This window comes from Coturnix japonica, chromosome 2, assembly GCF_001577835.2.
Source record: "Coturnix japonica isolate 7356 chromosome 2, Coturnix japonica 2.1, whole genome shotgun sequence".
NCBI lineage: Eukaryota > Metazoa > Chordata > Aves > Galliformes > Phasianidae > Coturnix > Coturnix japonica.
The window spans coordinates 92,887,879-92,909,442 of record NC_029517.1 but is presented as its reverse complement, the minus strand read 5'-3'; the positions used below and the strand labels follow the sequence as shown (position 1 = coordinate 92,909,442).

The 21,564-nt window shown below is 41.4% G+C and overlaps 1 protein-coding gene across 8 annotated transcripts in view; it reads left to right on the top strand.

Annotated features, from left to right (window-relative positions):
* The window catches only part of TMEM241 (transmembrane protein 241), a 50,168-nt gene extending 29,577 nt beyond the window's left edge, over positions 1-20,591 (top strand). For 7 of the 8 annotated variants that reach the window (XM_015855435.2, XM_015855434.2, XM_032442694.1 and 4 more), the window contains 2 exons: positions 17,145-17,209; positions 19,918-20,591. In XM_015855435.2, coding sequence (XP_015710921.1) covers positions 17,145-17,209; positions 19,918-19,978 — 126 coding nt within the window. In that variant the 3' untranslated portion in view covers positions 19,979-20,591. Of the gene's footprint in view, positions 1-3,852; positions 3,958-17,144; positions 17,210-19,917 lie in introns of those variants that run through there. The other variant, XM_032442693.1, reaches the window with a different exon arrangement.
* Positions 20,592-21,564: the final 973 nt, after the last annotated feature.

The window sequence follows — 21,564 nt, the reverse complement described above, 5'->3', positions numbered from 1 at the left end:
AATGATGTCCTTTTGTTCCATGACAGTGTCTCTTAAATACCTCAAGGGATGGGGGCTCTACTGCTGCTCTGGGCAGCATGTTCCGATGCTTGACCACCCTTTCCACAGATAAATTCTTTCTAATGTCCAATCCAAACCTTCCCTGGTGCAACTTGAGGCTGTTTCATGCATGCTATCACGTCACCTGAGAAAAGTGGCTGATACCCTCTTTGCTGCAACCTTACAGGTAGTTGTAGTGAGCAATGAGGTTTCCCCCCAGCCTCATCTTCTCCAGACTAAGCAACCTCCGTTCCCTTGGTCGCTCCTCATAAGTCTTGTTTTCTAGCCCTTTCACTAGCTTTGTTGTTCCTGTCTGAACACATCCGAACAACTTAATAGAATTCTTGTGGTGAGGGATCCCAAAATGAACATGATATTCAAGGTGCCACATACAAGGGAACAATCATTTTCCTAGTCCTTCTAACAGCACTAATTTTGATGCAAGCCAGGATGCCCTTGGCCCTTTTCTGCTGAGCATCTTCCCAGACACTCTTACCCAAGCTACATGTACTGCTACATAGGAGTGTTATGACCCAAGTGTGGGACTTGACAATTTGCCTTGTTGAATGCAGTTGAACTTGGCCCACTTATCTAGCATATCCAGTACAGAATTTTCTTTAGGGTCCTTTGATAAAAGGAAGACACTGATGAACTCTACTGATTTTTGCACAGTCACCAAAATAGTCAGGGGGCTTAGCGATAATGCCCTCTGAGGAAAGGCTGCAGGACTTTGGGTTTATTCAGTCTGGAGATGAACAGCTGGAAAGATCCCTCTGGGAGAAAGTCCCCCTGGGAGACACTTAGCAGCAGCTCCTTCAGGTATTCTAGGGAAGCTGTGCAGTCTCCATCTGTGAAAGTTTTCGAGATCCAACCACACGAAGTGGTAAGCAACCTGCTCTGATGTCCTTAGATCAGTTCCTACAGGAGTTGCCCCATGATTTGTGAATCGAGAGTCTGTCTGTACTTGTTGTAAGTTACTAACAGCTTGTTTATTAAATTATCAATAGTAAATGCAGTCAGAAGAGCTGATCTGTCTCCTTTTCCCTTGCTAGATATTGCTTAGTTTTCAGTACCCTCAACTAGGTCATATGAAAACCACAGCCTTGTTATGCTGATGATGATCACAACCTTCCAACTACACTGAATGAAAGTGTTACCTTAAGAAAAAGTAAACTTGCACAATGTGCCTCTTTAGAATCTGTACGGAGACTATTCTTTGTTGATTTTGGGGTTTATTTTTGGGTTTTGGTTGTTTTTCTGGCTATAACAAGAAGGGAGCAGTGTGGCTCATTTTTGCTTTACCAGCTGTTTCAGCACTGTACAATTCACACAGAGTTTCTCACAAGTTTAAGTTTTCCGCAAACATTCTGAATGCACACATTTTAATGCCTCACCTTTCTTGCTCCTCAGTGTCAGGTCAGCTGACTTGAAGCTTACTCCTAAACTTATGGTTTTTAATTCTCTGGGCTGGAGATAGGAACAGCTGGCTCTGCTAGTAGGTATCGTGAATAAAAAGAAATGGTTCTACATATGGTATTTGTGACCTATCTGTAAAAAATTTAAGCAAAGATGTGTTGTGAAATATAATTTAAGCAGTTTGGGTCCTTCCCAGCTGAAGTGAATTAGTGCTACAAAGTCTGGATTGGATCAAAGCTTTCCGAAAGTTCAAGTATTTCTAGATTTGTGGGGGTTTGGCCAGCTCTAGATAGAAATTAGACAAAGTTTGTTCGAGCCTCTGTTGTCAGTGAGTGCTTTTTGTAGCAACTGAAGATTTTAGCTTGTATCACTGTGATAATTCAATCTGTTCTCCAGCCTTAAAAATCAGCATGCAGCACGTGGTGTAATTACTCATCTCACTTAGGAAGGTTTTTGTAACAGAACAAATTAGTCCTTTACCTACTGTAACTTCTAACCTTGTGCTCAAATTATATGCCTTGTCTTGAATTCAAAGCGGGAAATAAGCAATAAGGATGTGAGATATTTCTATCATTTCTGAGTAATTTTGTCAAAACTAGCAGCTTCCTCAGTGTCTTTCACTAGTGTTTAAAGCTCACTATGAGAATGTTTTAGGGCTCAGTTATACCCATTTGAGACAGTATTAGGACCATGGAGGAACTGCTGCTCTCATTGCTGAAACGCAACTGATTTTGGGGTAGAAGACAGTGAATGCTTCAAGAATTCAGGTACACATCAGTTTTAGAATGGAACAGACACAGGCGGGTAGAAAGCAATGAGCTGAACGGGTGCTTGCCTGCAAAGGTAAGGGCTGACCTACCAGCTCCTGCAAAATTCTCACTGGTTATCTTGTAACAATAAGGAACACTGATTTACATGTGGAGTAGGTAAGAAGAATCATATCTACCCCATTACTAATGCTACTTCCTGCAGGTGTTAAGAGACATTGTAGGTACATGCTGATCCAACCCAAGCCAGGATGTGAGGGCTGTCTCAAACACATCATAAGCCATGAAAGGTACAGAAAAGCAATATTTAAGTAGTGCTGTAAAAAATGTCTTAAAACTCAAGTGTGCAAAAAAAAAAAAAAAAAAAAAAAAAAGAAGGAAAAAAAAGGAAATGGATGTGGATAAAGAATACAGATAAAAACTATTTGAATTTGGACCTGGAGAATGAGATCCGGTGGGGAGGGTGATAAGGGGGCAAAGTGTGGGTAAAAACAGCAGCTTTACGTTCCTTCCCACTTGAGCATTTTTCTTGTATTGAGTAGTGCCCTAGATCAGCCTCTTAATCTCGCAGTCTGACTGCAGTTTTTAGCAGCAGTTGGAAAGGAGAAGCACTTGAGTCCAGAATATGTTTATCCTGCAAATGAGCCAAGAAGAGAGAAAGCTGTAGCCCTCAGACAGCGAGCAGCACAGGCCTCTAGGGAGGTGCAGAGAATTGCAGAATCTGTTTCCCATTTGGATGCTTTGTACCTATGTGACTGACAAGCTGGGGCTGAGATTGCTGCCACCACTTCATTTCTTGTTAAGTACTGATAGACCAATAAACTAGCTGTGAGGTTTAGTTGGGCTTCTTTAAAGATCCAAGGATGCATTCTTTGTGAAGCCCACATATTTGGACTCCTTGCTCTTTAATATTTCATTCACTTTAAAACTAGAGCTGGGTCATAACTCGCTTTTACAATGGTTACTTTGGCGGTGGCAACTTAATCATTGCATGAGGCTTTTAAATTCTTCCCTGTAATGATTTTTGACAGCTTTCATGTCAAAGCATTGCTCTGTGCATTAACAGCTGAAGCGCGGGTTTCATCTGTGTGTATAACCCTGTGTGATATCTTTGGTGACAAACACACTGCACTTGTGCTGTGAAAGCAAACAGTGTGTGCATTAGTCATATCTGTATAGATTGGTGAGGAATGCCAAAAAATCGCTAAAGTGATATGAAAAACAAACAGAAAAGTCTTTTAAGAAGCCCGAGAAATAGGGAATGCTTTGTCATAGCCTTGCATGGATTTAATCCCCAGGAGAGCAGGGATTTGAAGCTGCATGAGATTTCTCATTTTAATTTGAAAGCTGTGCTAGCATCATGGGTTGTGTATTGGAAAGAAAAACTGGAGATGCTCATATATACAGACAGAAGCATCTGGTGAGAGCGCTAATGAGCCCTAACAGTGCTGTCAGGGAGTTTGTTTAGATTAAGGCTGCCAATCTATATCTGATGATGAAACCTGTTAGTGCCTCTAAAAATTAAGCAGCAGAAATAAATCACATCATGAATAGAAGGGAGCAGTGGTATCTCTTAACTTTCAGCAAGATACTTGTTACTTATGAATTTATACTCCTATTTCTTATTTAGTGTTATCCAAGTAAAACGTACAGCAATGAATTCAGCATGTTTCCAGTAGGAACCTATTAAGACAAGTTTTGCAAGTGGAAGAATAAAAGGAAAGGGCAGTAGAAGGTGAGTTTAGGATTCTCTCTTTCTCCTTTCTTTGAAGAAAGCAAGTTGAATAACTGAGATCAGAGAGCACTGAATTTTTCACTCATTTTCTTGTACATTGTCTGGAAGAAAATTCATGCAAGAGTATGCATGTCTTTTCTTTATGCCCACCCAGTGCACAATTGTGTAATGTCTAGTATATGCAAATCATGTTGGAAGCTCCTTGATACGTAAGTGCATCCCCTGACAGCTGCTTTGGTTCCTTGTTTGTGAACTTTAGAAGTATTTGCTCCAGGTCTCCCTGTATTTTATGCTGGCTGCCAGGCACTGCAAAAGTACTTCTGCAAAAATGTCTGAAAGAACATCTTATCCACAGGTCCCACATAACTAACTGCACTTACACCCCAGCAGTTTTGGTCCTCCCCCAGAGCACCTAACAGCTCTTCAGGGTGTCTCCGATAGTCTTTGATTTTAGATTTTGTGTCTTTGTATCCGCTCCTTATGTCCCAGTGGTGTCTTGAAGAGAAAGGATAGAGTATATCCATCTTCATACGATAAAGGATGATAACTCTCCTAAAGATTAGAAAGCAATGACATATTTTTAGTGAAGCAGATATTCACTTTTTTTCCCCACTTATCCTAAGAGAGGCTACGGCTACAAATCTTCTGGGGCTCCTAGCCTGGTTATGCTCACTGCTCCTCTTCACCCATAGCAATTGACTTCAGAATTTTATCTACTTAATTTAAAGAGACAAACCAACTCAGAGCAATAACACAAATTCATCTCTTTTCCACATTTTTGCAGTTTTAATCCTTTTCCTAAGGCACATGTGCTCCTAATGTCCATTTCTTAGTTGCTGTCTTGCACTGCTGCTTAGCATGTAAGTGCTATGAAATATTCTGGTCCATAACATCAGCTCCTTACTTCTGCTGAGGGGTGTTTACTTCCAGAAAGAAGTGCCACTGTAAGAGTCTTGCTGTTGGCACCAGATGAAGCAAATGGCTCCCTTGTGCATCTCTGTCCTGATGGGAGAGGATTCAGGATAAACAGTTGTGTTTAAAGATTTGATGTGTGTATCGCAACCAGAAGAAGAATGTGTTTGGCTGCCTGGCACTCATCCGTTTGGTTGTATTGCAGACTGAAGTCTCTCTTCTTTGTGTGCTACTGTATGCAGGCAAAAGTGACAGTGAGATTCTTGGCTAAAATGATGTTGCTTTCTTGGCATGGACCTTGCAAAACTTTATGCAAGAATGTCATAAACTCCCACTGCAGTTCCATAAACACAGTGTGCGCTGCATGCAAGGCTGTCTCAAGATCTCTTCTCCCTCGACCTGGAAAGACTGCAGATGTAAGTCAAAGGATCTCCCTGTGAGAGAGAGATTTGTGTGCTGGAACAGACTAGTCTGTGCTGGTGGGTGCCCTCTGTGCACCAGTGGGGTTTGAAGTGCATCTCTAACCAGAGAGGGCATTTCCATGACACTAATGCTTTCATGTATGCCAAGGAGGAGTTAAGTAGAAGTGAATTTCTTCTGTCTCCATGCCATGTGTACTTTTATGCATGTGGATGTGCATACACCTGCATAAACATGACTAAGGATGGTAAAAATTCTTATTAACTTGTGGTCAGCCCTCACTGTTTGAAATATGTAACTTTATTCTTGACACATGTATTTGATTCCTGTCAGTCACCATGGGGACTGTGAAATACATTAGAAGAGAAGATGTGTTTCTCAGTGGAACTTGACGAGCTGGTGAGGTAATCAGTGTGCTCTTAACTGCATCTTATAGATTATAAAAAAAAACCAGTTGCAGAAACCAGTAAGTATAGGGTTTTGAGTAGTTTCCATGGAGACAACTTGATAGTTACGTTGTAGCATCCAGTACTAATTATGCCATGTAATTGTTGGGAAGACATCGGTCTCCATAACAACACCTCTGTGCTACATGACCACTAAGCTAAGTGGCACAGGCTCCCTGGGGCATGAGCCCAGTTCAAGGAAGCTGTCTTGTAAGAATGGCTGAGACTTACTGGAGATTTTGCATCTCCAAGTAATGGCAAGTTTTGAGGTGTTTATTAGCAGGCGTTATATAGGGCTACAGTTGTGTATCCACTGTAAATAGCAGCTGCACAACTTCTGGGCACGAAGGGATCACACGGGTAAGTACATAAGGTTGTGTGTTGCAGCCTGGGGTTGGTATTGCAGTACAATCTGTGCTCAATATAATAGACATATAATCTCAGCAGACACGAATTGATAGATCGAGCCCAAAGAGATGCTCTGAATTAGTTTTTCTTCTGTCCATCATTAATATCCAGTGCACTGTGTACATTTGGGATTGCTGTTCTCTTGAACATGAAGATAACTTCAGGGTTGCTAATTTTGTATGTATTTTTCTCCCCTGCCCTTGAGAGACTGTCTCTATAGACTTGACAGTGGAAAATGACAATTTAAAAATAGATTTTGCCTGATGTATGGAATTTTGAACTGCAGAGGGTGTGGGTTCGTCGGTTCCACTGCGTAATTGATTCCCATTCTCCTCTGTTTCTATCTAGTCTCCTAGAGTTAGTTATATATGGAGAGCTGAGCCTGGGGGATGAATCATAAGTGTGATAAAGAGATGACAAAAGAATAAGGGCTGGTTTGGAAATAGTTTCTATCAGTAATGTACCGATGTAAATGCCAAAATTATATGGGGAAACAATTTACTGTCTAACATACCAATGCGGAAGGTTTCAAAACTTCATCCATGTAGGCTTCCAAAAATGACCAAACTAAAAAACAAAACAGAAAAAAACCCATGTTCTTCTCCTTTCTGGTTCTTGGTTCTTTTCAGGATCTGGATTGCTGACTGCTTTTTTTTTGGTTCTTAGAGACCTTCCTGTGTCTCCAAGCTGTGTCACAAATCTGGAGCCTGATCGCTGACCTTTGGTAGGCACTTGGTGTCACACTCCAGGCTGCTTTCTTCACAAACTTCTGATGGCAGTGAGATGATGCTGTCTGGAATGAGCCTTTCCGTCTCTCTTCCCCTCCTTCATCCAACTCAGAACTCAAAATCTTAAGTGCAAAATCTCAAGTGCATTCATTTCTCAATCTCACTTAAGGATTGAGATTTTGACTTTTGTTGGAAGTCAGCAAACAGCCATAGGGCTCTGGGGAAGGCAAACTGAATGGCTGATGTCCCTTGCTTTATATCCAGTCCCTGAGATATGTGGTGCTCAGGGAAATTCCATAAGCTTCAAACTATCCTGGGATATGACTGCAGGCTGTTTCTGTCCTATCCCTAGCTAGCATAGGAAGGAAGGGGCAGAGTCCAGCTTTTTCTCCATGCTTATTGCTATGGATGGCTGTCCTAAGAGGGAATAAGGCAATGGGTCATCTTACAGAGGCTTCCTCACTCTTACCAAGGGATTGCTTGGCCAAAGGCTGCGGTCGCTTCTGTCACTGCCATGAGACACTCAGGGACTGCTGATGCCCACAGTGCTGAATGTGTAACCCTGTGTCACTGTTCATAAAGGGCCTTTACTCAAAATGGACTAGCTGTGTTAACGCCTTAAAAAACATCTTTTCTTAAGTATCGCCTTTTAAAAGTTTTTGATGGCATATTTTGACCTTTTCTAGCAGTAAATGATTAGAAAGCCCTGGAAAGATTGTTAGTTTTGAATGGAAAATTAAAACCTTAAAGAATACCAATTCTTCTTTGCAATCTTTAGCATAATAATAATAATAATAATAGCATGTTGATTTATTTCCATTACATCATTACTAAAGCAGCAGAAACACATCAGAAAGTGGCAAGGCAGAGACTGTGGCTCTGTTACTGTTGGGTTGTACAGAAAGGGGTCAGCAAAGGGTCTCAGTTATCTGGTCTGGGAATTGCTTGTTTATGAATTAGGTTTTCCCTAAGGAATTGTGAGATGGGAAATACAATAGGAAATGGACTTTATACATGCACAGAAATACCAAAGCTGTACGTGGGGGAGAGATGTTGATGGAAACTTGCTATTTTTTGCTAACAGATTAAAAACAAAACAAAAACAAAAAAGCATGATTACGTATCCCAAAGTTTCCTATGCTATTTTCAGTACTAGTGCTATCCCCATAGAGTTCTGAGTTAGTCATGACAGAAAATTGTTTTAATATTGACAAAGAGTATAAACACTTATTTAAGTGTTTCTATAGATTATAATAATGGGGAAAGGGCATTATATTGGCTTTCACACCTAAAGTATTCCCCTTAAACTAGATGTCCTTGCTGCCTCTAGCAGTGCCTTTCGGTGCCATTTTTGCCTTTGCAAAAATGTTCATTTCCTTGGGTGCATGGAAACATGTTGATGCAGCCTGTAACATATCTGCCTTTGGCCCCAGTTTTACCATGGTTACGTCACTGTTGAAGTCTTCTTTCAGAGATCACGGTCCCTTGAACTCTGTTCTTTGACACTTCCAGAGAGAACAGACAGTGATGGAAAGTATCAGCCATGCAGTTGGACTTTAGTGAGAATTATATGGTGGGCGGAATGGTGAAGAATTATTACAGCCACTAAAAGCCATCTTTTCCTATAAATACAGTTTTCTACCACAATGCCAATGGATTCTACCTCCAGGAAACTCAGGCTAATTTTTCTCATCTTATGATCTGCTCCCTGGATTCATTCCCTGGACGTCAGCTGACTCATCACTGAGCCATTGCTGTGGGGATGTCATGGTTCACCTGTGAGAAGCTTGAAATTGCCTCATCTTTTACCTTTAGTCTGAGATCCTGATGCTGTAAGGCAGGCTGTTAGGGTGATCATTCCTGCCTGATCTGGCTACCAGGTCACCTACTGGAACCTAGTGTTTGGGAGGAAGACAGACACTGGCAGATGCTAAGCTCAGTACTTTGCAAGCAGCCAATTTCTTTTGTGCCAGATACATATAGCAAACTGTCAGTTTGCCTATTCAATTTGCCTCTAAAGTGTGACAATGAAAAATAGGATCTTCTTACGTGGGTTATCAGCCTTCTCTGTCTCTTTTCAGTAATCTCTATTTCATAATCTCATAAGGGTTAGATGAGGTGAAGAACAACTTGAAATGCCAAAAGGCTACTGCTGAGCTTAACATAAGATGAAGTGTATTTTATTGCAGTATTTTAAGCAGCAGAGCATTAGAACAGCTGGTCATTCCTCAGAACTGAATAAATAAATAAAAATAAAAATTCAAATCAGACAAATAAATACTTCTTTAGTATAGTGTACCGTATTGCTGACTGGTAACATTTAGGGCATTACACAGAATAAAGCACTGAGACAACTGGCTGTAGTGAAAAAAGAATAGCGTGTTTTTTTACAGGTTCAGATGCACTCAAATGGCATGGGTGTGTTTCCCATAAGTTATGGTCAATATACAGGTCATTTTTCTCTGATGTGAATGTTGACTGCAGACTTGCTGCAAATTCTCCTGATGCCTCTGACATCAACTAGATAACTTTATTAAACCATCCCTTGGTTCGCTCCAGGTGTTGTTTGTGATCTTGATAGGTAGAACACACACTGCTGCTGTTGTTGCTGTTATTTGATAAATGCTTGCTCCATTACACAAATATTTAATAATTCATAAAATAAAAGCAAGATGATGAATCATGTTGCCCTGCCAGCTTCTGAGATCAAAGGTTTAAAGCGAGAGATGAGATGGCAGGAACAATTTAAGGCCATTGCAATAGCAAGCCAGAATGCAAGGGAAAAGAGACTCCTCAACAAACTGAATGGCAAAAGGAGAGCAGTTTAGCATTACAGTGCATGAAGCAGGAGGCATTGAGACTTAAGTTTGATATAACCTAGAAATACACATGTATTTAATCTTTTGGTTAGATATGCATTAACAGTCAGTCTTGTAGCACTGCTCAGCAAAGACAGTCAGTTACTTGGCCTAACGAAGCCTTCATTTATCCCTCTTTTAATGACCTTTGTTGCCCTTATTTGACAAGGCTTCAGCTGCTACACGGATTGTGCCTCTCTGCACAATTTATGTAAGCAGATGCTGTTAGTCTGGTGCATATATGCCCACTTGTTTGAATCATGGTTGATCCTGATTCCATATCAGCAAAGCATGCTACAGGGAGAACTTAATTTCTCCTCTGTACAGCAGATTAAAGCTGAGAGAAATATCAGTATCTGGATTACATTTTCAGTGGTCACATTTAAGAGAAACATTTAAATATAGAAGTGCAGTAAAAATTGAATTCAGTACTATAACCTTTGTATACTTTATAGACTGGTGGTTATTGTCCATATCAGCTATCTCAGCAGTTCCAGAAAGGGGAAATGTATGTTCTGGCCATTATATCTATATGTAATAGAGGGCACATGCTTCTTCATTTTGTTTTATTTTATGAAAGGAATCTGATGTCTGTGTGGAGTGGCTCCTTGGTGTCCAAAAGGAAGTAGCTACCATAACCTTCAATCAAATACCATCTTTTACAAGAGGCAGAGGTTTTTTATAAAGTCTCAGGATATCTGTCAAAATGAGTTACGATTACTTGTAATTCTTCAGTCATATCCCATCAGTGGTGTATGTTTATACATTTCCATGCTATATATAGTACGCGTGTATATATGAATGGTTGTAGATGTGTGTTTATACACTGGTAGGCCTTCCTGAAAATAGGAAGTCTTGTTCATGTCTGATCATTATAAACATGACATGATATCCTGTCTTTCATAACAGGAGAATTTTCTCATGCAAAATCTATTAATTGCATCCGGTAATCCACGTATCCATCTTTACTTTCTGTATAGTCAGGGTCTTGGTTGTGTTGGTCATCAAATCCTGGAAACAGAAAGTATAAACTAAATACAGCACTGAGAAAATTGTCATAATTGTGCTAGAAAGTAGAGACTGGACACCTAATTCCCAAAGTACTGGAAGCACATGCATATGTCCAGACATAGAAACGCAGAGGATTCTCTGACTTTTACAGTCCTGCTAGATGGAAGTTCGAAATCTGCTTTCTCATAGCAGTTGAGAAGCTAAGACGTAGAGATACTCCTCTGACAGATATTCTTTTTAGTTTTGGTAGACATAAAAAACAAATGAAACTTAAAAACACCCGATGATTTTGCTAAATGTGAACATTTATACTTCTGTTCTGAAAACATGTTAGAGGGCATTTTGCCGAGTTTGGCATTTATTCAATGACTCTTCACCTCCTTTTAGTCTCTCTTATGCAGTGAATGTAATGTGTAGGTGGTGAGAAGTTAATTACTGTGAAAGTCAGATTGATTAATTTAGACTAGAAGTAAGTTTTATCTTTATTTTTAAGTGTTCAGCTGCCATGGCATGTCTAGGCACTGACTCCTTTTGAGTCACTGTACGTGGAACCAATTGATTTTGCTGCTATTGTTTTAGTAAAACTACAATTATAAAGGACAGAGGAAAGTGGCCAAGCCTCTTTTGAGGAAAATGTCCTTTAGGGAAGCTGTTGATTTTTGCAGGCATTTAGGCAAATGTGAAATGAAGAAATCTACAGCAGCTGGTAGAACAGCTGTTCGGTTGAATCCATGCTTCGTGGATCGTGAATTGATCAGCTCTGTTGCCATTACCACGTTGCCACCATTCTGGGGAAGTTCTTATTTCCATGTCAGATCTGAAACTAAACAGTGCAAGTTTGATTTTGGTCTGGTTTTGCTTGCAGAATTCTTTCAGGTGCTGTGCCTATGAGGATCTGCTGTGCACAGTATCTGAAACTGATCATGGCACTTTATTTTGACCTATCACCATGGGAGTAAAATCAATACTTCTTTTTTTCTCCATGTTTTCTTTATATTTTTTCCCTTCTGTTTAACGATCCACACATGTCTGACTTCAGTTCTAGTCCCATCCTACTTTTCTTGCAAGGGACATTGAGTACCACAGTTACCATCTACAGCAGGTGTTTTTGTTCTACTGCCTACTCTTCCCAGCTGAGGTAGCTTTCCAGTGCCCCCAACAGCCTCCAGTAGTCAGTGAGTTTATTGGTATTTCTGACTGTCGGTGCTGACTTTCTGCAGTGTGTGGAACTTCACTGTCAGCACTCGATCTACAGACATCTACTCTAAGGTCTGGCTTATTTCAAAAGGCTTCTCAATACACAGTGGACCACTCTAGTTAGTGTTTAGCTAGGGGATAGTCAGATCCCTCCGTATTCTCGCACGTATTTGTCTGTCCCCGTCAATGCCTTCTTGGTAGTCATTTTAACCCACTGTACTGGATTGTCTTGATGTAGCTGTTTTCAGCTGTGCTAGCAGTGATCCATTTCCCTGGTGAATTTTGACAGTTATCTTAGCAGCTGGTGAAAGCATGAAGAAAAGGGATGCAACAAATATTCTGTCTATAAAAAGCTTGACATTGCTTTAATTCCACCAGTAGAGTGAAAACAAAGGTTATGCACATCAGAAGCTTTTTTTCCTGATGTTTTGAGAAGATGACCTGGTGATAAATAGGAAGATTTATTTTGAACAGTAAGTGAACTTGATGAGCCATTTCAAAACACTGTCTTTAGATGAAATACGCGTCTTTGTAAGGACAGAGGTTTTGGCAGCTTGGGGAAGGGAGGTTACAGAGGTCGGCTGCATGTACACAAATTAAGGAAAACTTTATTATAATGTATTCTGTGTTCATTTGCAGCAAGAACTGTGACATTTAACTTCGTAGTTTAACAATGAGTCAAAGGAAATATTCTATTTATACGGTGTGCGCAGATATATTTGTAATACTAACAAATCGTGGTTATGTCTGGACTAAATCCCCCATGTCTTTCAGTCTCAGATAGGAAGATTAAATCAAAATCTACATGTTGAAAATGTCCTCACTGGTGTTGCTGGTTATCTAAATAATGAGTTCCCAAACACTTCAGAAATGTCAGATTTTCAAAATCCAAAGCCAATTTCTGCAGCTTCAAAATCTTTCTCTAAGGTAACTGTGAAGTCAGAGATGGAGAGGATCACTGATAGGTTGGTCAGGAAGGGAACATTTACCTATCCAGTTCTCACCCATTTTGGTGAGCAGCTGAATTTGGGAATCTTTCCTAACCAAGAAGCTTGAAACCTCTGCTCATCCCACTTGTGGATTGAAATTCCAGGGCCCCACATTCCTCTGCCTGGTCAGGCTGTGGTGTGCCAGTACCCAAAGCTCAGCCTTTCTAACAGGCAGGATGTGAACATTTCAGCACAGAAGAAAAAGTTTTTCCTCTGAAGGGATTCCTCACAATCCTTACTCCAGGTTCTTTAACCACAGTTCAAGCTTTGCCAACTTCTGATGAGTTATCTTTGATGGCTGCCATTTCTGCAGTGCACAAACACTGGAACTTTTGCATGTCCCTGGTCATTAGGTACAGCCTCATCAGTTTCTGTTTCACTGTTTGCACTCTTCAATTCTTTCCTTATCACTGAATCTTGTCAAAGTATGTCACTCCCATTCAGAGACTGAAACAGGGATCTCAACAGCTTTGTTTTGCACTGTGGAGGCCATGATATAAGTTGGGGAATGAGTGTGTTTCTCTGCTCTTCCAGCTTTTCTAGCTGAGTCCAACCCCACTTCTAGTACTTGTATCAGAAGTAATTACAAGAAGTAAGTTGTAAAACGCTGCTGTTTATAATGGACATTTCTGTGTGGTATAATCCAGCCAGAGGACAAGGTCACCCTCTGTTTTCTCTTCTGATTCTTTTTCACTCCCTCTACTGGAAGGTCTATGGAAAGAAATCCCTTCTGGTTTTTGTTTGTTAGTTGGTTTCATTATCTAACTACTCAGACCCAGTCTTTACTCCAGTCCTACAGAATTCATAGAATCGTAGAATGGCTTGTGTTGAAAGGGATCTCAGAGATCATCTAGATCCAGCCCTAGAGTTGTCAGTCACTGAATCTGGCTCTAGACCAGGCTGCCCAGGGCCCCATCCAACCTCGCCTTGAGCACATCCAAGGATGCTGTGCCCATGGCAGTCATTGCACTAAGCTTCTTTCTTCTCCTTCCTGGGGGGATTTGCAATCCTAGGTGATGCAGGCTATCTGCCTTGCTGTGGAAGCTGTTTCAGGTAGAGCAAGCTAGGGTGGACCAATGGGTGGGGGCCTAGAGCAGTGCAGGAGATTGGAGCATTTTCCTTTTATTCACAGACCTGGTCCCAGATAAGTATACCTCACAAAGGTGCAGTTATTTCCTTCAGTGCTGATGTGTATTGTAAAGAACTGAAACTGCTCTTCATTGCAACAACAAATGTCCCTTGTAAGGTGCACATTTTTGTTAACATATAAAATAACTTTAAATAAATCATTGATTGGAACTATAAAAATAGTTGAGATTAAGGTAGAATAAGTGTTAATTGTGTGCTCCCTTCAAATGCGTGTTGTTTCCATGGTACAACAGTGTGACACGGTAAATGTAGAATGGTTTATTTTAAGAAGTAAAAGAAAAACAACAGTCTTTTTTTTTGGGGGGGGGGGAGGTGGGCAAGGGAGCACTTGAAAGGATTTCTCAGGAACAATTTCAGCTCACATGGAAATGTTTTGTTAGATGATGCCACACTTGGATGTTTTTCCTAATCGCTGAAAGCTGTTTCAGAATGTTGTGAAAACGTTCACAGTATAAATGTTTTTAAAAAGAGCTTTTGCAGCACTGCACAGTCACAGTTCCTACAAGCACACGAGTAGCCACAGCTCACGGAACTATTCCTGTGTCTAAAATGGCTAGGCTTTGGCCATCCAGTCTGTATCAATTGGGAGAATAATCACCAATATCAAAGTCTTGGGGGGGGGGGATCGTTGTTTAAAACAGACCGGTTTTAGCTAATGAACATTTTCTTTTCCACCTCCTAGTTTCAGTGGTTCGGCACTAAAATAGGTTTAAAGTCATTACCTTTAGTTCTGCCCTTTGCTCACTCCTTCTCCAAAGGCAGCTGAACGCCTGGGAGGACAACGGTGACCTTTAAGATGAAGAAAGAGAGATTACTACACTTAGCGTGATTTTTAGTTCAAAGGACATCTAGAACGTCAATGTAGGTGTACTTTTGTAAAACTAAATATGTGTGCACTTAAAGCACTTCAAGAAATGCTGAACTGTAGTAAAAGGAACATTGGCTTCGGAGCAATGTGCCTGGAGTTCAGAGGCTGCTCTTGGAGCAAATCTGACTGTTAGATTCCCTGAACACTTGTTTCTTTGTTTTTAAACGTGCCCCTTTTTTACACAAACAATCCAAGCTGGACATTTTAGTGATGTTTTTCTTTCTTTCTCTCTTTTTTTTCCTTGTGCACACTTACTTCATGTGCTCTTCCAGCCCACGTTTTGTTTCTCTTTGGCACTGAGGCACTCTTACATAACTCTCCAAAAATACAGCAGTGTTCTCCAGCCATGGTCCAAAAGGCTGCAGCCCGCAGGAGCATTTTTGCAGTGTTTTGGGATGATGGCAGTAGAATGGTGTATTGTTTTTGATAAGGCCTGCGCTCACGGGGTTCTTAAATGCTTGTTTCTCTGCTCTTGGCCTCTTCTCAAGATTCTAATAAACACGACTCTAAAATGGAGTGGGCGACACAGCTTCGACTTGTGTCACTTCTCAATTGCTGCACTTCGGTTTCTTTCAGGAGAGCAACTTAAAGAAAACAACGCTCTGTAAATGTCACAGCTGCCATCCTTCATAAATTCATGTTTACATGCTGCGTATTTTTTCATCATAAATCAGCATTAGCCTAAGATAAGCTCGGTGCCAATATTTCTATGGTCATTCACACTGATGTAAGCACTGCAGCTGCTGTAAGGTGTGCAAGGGAAGAACCCAGCCCTGTGGTGTGAGGTGTAGCTGTATGTTGGAGTGCTGTTTGGAACTGACAGATATCCAGCCTAGCATAAGAGGTAAAGTGCATAAAGGTGCATCATCTGAGTGCTCTGACTGCCACTGCTCAGGCTGTATGTCAGCTCCCTCTGGCTGCAGATGATTGTGGAACAGGTCAAGGTGTGACCTGAGTGTGAACAGGTGAGTTTTGAGGAATAACTCTCATTTTGTGACCCATCCTTCTCCCATATCAGTCTCTTCTGGCCGTGCTTGGTTATTCATATGTTCACTTGTGTATATATTTTACTGTCACGTAGCTGAGGGCTGCCAGCTTTACGTTATTGCCCCCCTCCAACTAACTCCTTCAGCGGGGTTGGAGGATTGATGTACTAGCATCTCTTCTGCTGCTGCTTATGATCCACAGATTCAGAAACCTGTTTTCTAAAATGCAGCCATAGCAGATACGATGGGTATTGACTAATAGACTGTCAGCTCGACCTCTGGTGTGCAGAGTTTACTACAGAGAATCGTTTACTTCTCTGCTGGACGTGTATTAGTGTTTTAACAGGTCTCTAATAGCTTCAGGGATGAGGTTCCTGCTGTCTCTCCTGAGAGTCAGCTAGACAAACAACTATTAGGAAATCTTAGCTGATAATTATTTAAATGTTTTGTTTCTTAATTTCATCTTTTGACTTGGGCAACTTTGTATTATTCTAAATAGTTCCTTTCATTCCTCAGCGCTCATGTTTCCCAACTATTTGTAAATCATTCCCACAGGCATTGCTTATCCTAACTGTTGACTGAAAATCAATCCCTGCATCTAATGACTCTGTCACTGTTCTCTGAACTCTTTCCATCTTACATTATCCATCTGGCAACAAAATGTCCAAAACCGAGGGCAGCCTGCAGATGCGGTAGCTCCATAACAGGGGCTGGGATCTGTTGTGAGCCATTGTATGTCAGGAACTAGCTGTTTTCTGGGATCATTGCTGCAAAAATGTAAAGTCATTCGCCCCCATCTTCTCTGCCCAGACACCTTGGTGTAAGAAAGGATTTATAAACCCATTGAAGCTGCACTGTTTTTATCTACCTCATTCTCTCTTCTCTTTTTCCTGTCCTTTCTACACTCTTCAGGCGCTCATTCTCATCAGAAATATGAGGCTCTTAAAGCCCGGGACCTGACTGGTTTCCCCAGTCTACATTACCATTGGCAAATAAAAGATACCATGTTTCCACACTGGTCCATCTGGGATATGCAGCAGGGGACCTTCTGCTCTGGTTCCATTTTTGCAATGGAATGTAATGGTTAAAAAAGCAAGAGGGAAAAAAAAAGTAACGATGTATGCGGAGATTTAATTTCAGCTCAAGTAATTCAGTTTTCATTTGTGATGTCACAAGGTCACAAGGTTGTTTTTTATTCTCCTTTCAATTTCGCAGGTTATCACTGCTGGCTTATCACCGTTCTTCTTTGCCATGACTGCCAATGTACTGACAATTTCCTGGTAAGTGCCTATGTGAGCTTTGTTCTTAACTGTAAAAATGAATTGACACACTGTGCTTCGCGTGGAAACACTTTTCAAATGGCAAGTTCTATTAGTGCCAGTAATATTTCGAACATAAGGAGAACCAGGTGTGCAGTGACGGATTCAGTATGGTAATAAGAGCAGGAGATTGTTTCTTCTGCTTCTGTGGGAGAATGTGGACATTTTGGACAGTAGGCCCCACCATAATTCACTCAATGTGTTTTACAGCTAGGTAGATGGATGCAGCTGGCTCATAAATGACCCACTCAAAGTCATATTGTAAATCTGTGGCAGAATAGGAACTAAAATGTAGGAGTCGTAGTTCAGTAACAACATCTTTTTAGCCAATAGATTCATGTTTCTGAACAGGCCCCGATGCCATCTGTACTCTGAATGCAAAACTATGAGAAAATAATAGAAAAATAATACTAATTAACTTCTTCCAAAGCTGTGTCTGGATTTTGTAACACATGGCCACACCTTACGAATCGCCTGCCCATTATTGCGTGTGTCTTGGTAGTGTTTTGGCTATCGGCAAACCTCTGAAAATAGTTTCTTAGATGATAGCAGCTGCAGAGCACTCATGAGATCGTTAATCACTGAGTTTTTTAGTGCTGTTCCAGTGTTGCAATAGACCATATCATACCTTAATTTCTGAGTGATGATCAAATGTGGTCAGCTGTGCCCTCCACAATGAACAGCAGACAGAGGATTTCACAGATGGTAAACCAAAGGTTAAAAAAAAATAAGAAGGGTTGGCATTTAGCCATGGTTTTTTGCTCTGCTTCGTCTTGAAGCTGTAATGATGGTTTCTGTTGGCTTGGTAGTCTGGTGAGTATGGGCTGCGTGGGCATGTGGGTGTCTGAAGTCCTACAGAAAGGGGTTCTTCTTCTCCTCTAATGTAAGACACGAGATGTTAAAAAGCAATTTAAATGCAAGTACATTTTCATAGAGCAGTGCTGTATAATTTAATATCTTTTGTATAGGATGCTGCTGCAGTGACAGATTGGGCATTTTTTGAAGCCTCTGTTAAAAAATGTTGTAGAAAATGTAACTATAGAAAGAAAAAGGGAGAGAAGAGACATAGACAGGCTTGAGCAGTGGGTCCAAGTGAGAGAGTTGGGGCTGTTCAGTCTAGAGAAAAGAAGGCTCCATTGAGACATAAGAGCAGCCTTTTAGTATCTAATGATAGACTTTAGGAAAGAAGGGGACAGACTCTTTAGCAGGGTCTGTTGTGATAGGACAAGGGGAAATGGTTTCAGACTGAAGGAGGGGAGATTTAGGTTGGTGATAGGAGTTTTTTTACAGTAAGGGTGGTGAGGGACTGGAGCAGGTTGCACAGAGAAGTGATGGATGTCCCATCCCTGGACACCTTTGGGGTCAGGCTGGATGGAGGAGCTCTGAGCAGCCTGATGTAGCTGCAGGTGTCCTTGTTCATTGCAGAGGAGTTAGGTTAGATGGCCTTTAAGGGTCCCTTCCAACTCAAGTGATTCAATGATTTAAGAGTTGTTTCTAAAACTGTTGGGTATAGTTCTTCATATATTCAGTGGGCTTTTCTCCTTAGAAAAAAGAATTATTATCCATCCTTGGCTTCCAAAGAAAACCACGCAGAGGATGTGTTTGTAGCTGGAGATGAAATCTAAACAAGACATGGGGTTAACCCTCTCCAGAAAGCACTCAGGTGCTCATAGGCACATGCGGTTTAGATCTGATTGTAAAGCACACAGTCCTCACAGCCCCTTGATCCTTGGTGGTAGTTCCACAACCGGATGTATTCCATCTCCAGAGCAGGAGATGCACCTTCCTCCCAGGGCTGCTCACTGTGGAAGTGTAAGGTCTTGTGCTATTGTTACATGATGTTTGTTCCTCTCACGAACAAGGGGAGTGTTTGATCTCTAAAACAGCTCACCAAAACTAAGGCTATAAGGGGATGCAATGCTGTTAAAGACCAGAGAGCCTTCAGCCTTACATGCATACAAAACAACCCAACTCTTACAAATGAACTTAACAGAAGTTTGTCTTGTTTATGAAATTCATTAAGGAGCTTTTCTGTTTCATAAGCTAACTAAGCCATTAGGCTCAGAGGAAAGGTCAGAACACTCAGATTTGCACAGTTATGAAAGCAGAGAAGAGTCAGTTTCCTATCGTATTCCTCTCAGATTTGGGGATTATTGCAGACATTGAGTGGGTTGACGGCTTAGTTTGGTGAATGGTTTTGCTGGTAAAAACCATTCATCCTAATTTGGAGCCCTGCTTCTGGCCCGAGCCTTGGAGAGCAGTGTGCCAGCACTGTGCTGTGAGCAATGGGAGAAGGAAACCCCTGCCATTGCAGCCAGGGCAGCGCTTTTCCATCAGCTTACTCAAGAACTGCAGCTAGCACAGGGATTGCTATTGGCCTCCCTAGGCCATGGGGATCTCCCCAGAGCAGAATGCAGTTACTTTTCTCATTAGATGCAGTCTTTTCTACGTAGCCCTAATATATCCCACTTTTCTGGTGGGATCTGTAAAATAAATGTTTCTTTTTTCAGCCTCTTCCTAGCAAGAGAAATGAAAACATCACCAGGGATACGGTCTCTAAGTTGAAATGTATTTAGACGAATACCTTTCCCTTCATGCTGTGCTGTTTGGCATCGTATCAAGTAAAGGGACTTGCCTGATGCTGAATTTGTGGTATCCTTTGTTTACAGCCTTGTGATCAGCGGAGTTGGAGAAGCTTTGCTTGTTTACACTGAGAGAACAGGCACGTAAAGAGGAACCAGATCTCAGCAGCTGGGAAAAGAGCTGACTCGCAACTCAGAAACCCTATCACAAATCAAATACAACAGCAGGAATGAAGAAGTGCAACCAAGCACAGGGAGAGGGACCTATTGCCTTTTGCTGTGCCATCAGTAGTGCTGGTAAGAGAGCAGCATACTTAGTAGACTCATTGTGAGCCTTTGCCTCAAAGCACAACACAAACTATTTCCGATTGATGTGGTAAAAGAAAATCTGCTTGGCCTCACGCCTATGACTTCATGCAGGAACCTCCCAGTAGCAGCTTCTTGCACAGGGAATTGAACTCAGGAAAAGCAACGTTCCCCACTGGATGCCCCCAGTTGTTTTGTTGAACTGTTGACAGCAGGTCGTACCAAACAATGTCAGAGCCCGGATCCTGCTGTGAGTTCAGTATCAGGACGGATGGCCTTGGTTTCCAACTGTTCAGTAAAGCAGCAAGCTGCTGCACGCAGGTCTGTAGTCACGTTGTCTGAGCTGGCACCGTGATGGAGGCCATGGGGCTTCTGGAGATAATTCCCACATGGAACTGCGGTGGGTTGAAAGTTTTGCCAAATGGGGAAATGAGCAATAAATCTTCATGTCTGTAGTTCTTGCTCCTTGTGTGTGTTTTTTCTCCTCCTTTTCCCCCAGCTGCTTGAATTTTTTGTCAGCTGGAAGGGGTGGAAGGACTCACACTGTTCCCAGTGGTGGTTTGTCTCTTAAATTATTGCAAGAGGCAACAGAGATTATAAAACTTGAATGAATGTCTCAAAGAGTGTGAGGCAATTTATCTCAAGTGTTCTTGAAGTAATTTTATTTCTGGTTGCTTAATGGATGCTCAAAATTAGCCTTGATATATTAGTGCCTGGGAAAGAATGTATGAAAGTGATATTTAATGTTGAGTTGATAATATTGTGGGGAATGTCTACACGGTAAAGGGAGCTTGACAGCAAGTCATCAATGAGGAGATGTCTTGAATGACATTTGGCATCTGTGAGACATGGTTTAGTGGCTTAGTGGGTAGTAATGGTGATAGGAGGATGGTTGAACTAGATGATCTTGTAGGTCCTTTCCAGTCTTGTGATTCTATGATCTAAAATGTAGTTCCTTAATTCCTTGAATTGACAACATTTCCTTCATAACCAGGGAAAGGAGAGAGGAGCCCTGACAAAAGTGACTCTTCAGGAATAGATTGCTCTGTTAATGGAACTCAAAGACCTCCTGAAAGCTCTCGTATCTCTAGCTTGTAGTAGGCTGCAGATACAGCTAAGACAAACCTGTTTCATACCTTTAAAATCCATCTTGGTGCATTCGGAGCAGTGCACGGCAATGGCCCTGCAGCTGGTGAAGTACCTCGGTTTTTCAGCCTGTTTTTAAGGAGCTTCTGAAGGCCTGGCAGTTCCTGGGGACTGGGGTGAGATGGGGATTAGCTGCTCGTCCTGAGGGGATGCAGGTCCATGGCTGCCTCAGCGCCGCTGGGGTCAAACTGCTCTGGCAGAAAGTCCCAAACCACACAGAGCTTTTCTGATCTTACCTTGTTTATACTTAATTTTTCTTCTTCTTTTTTTTTCTTTCTTTTT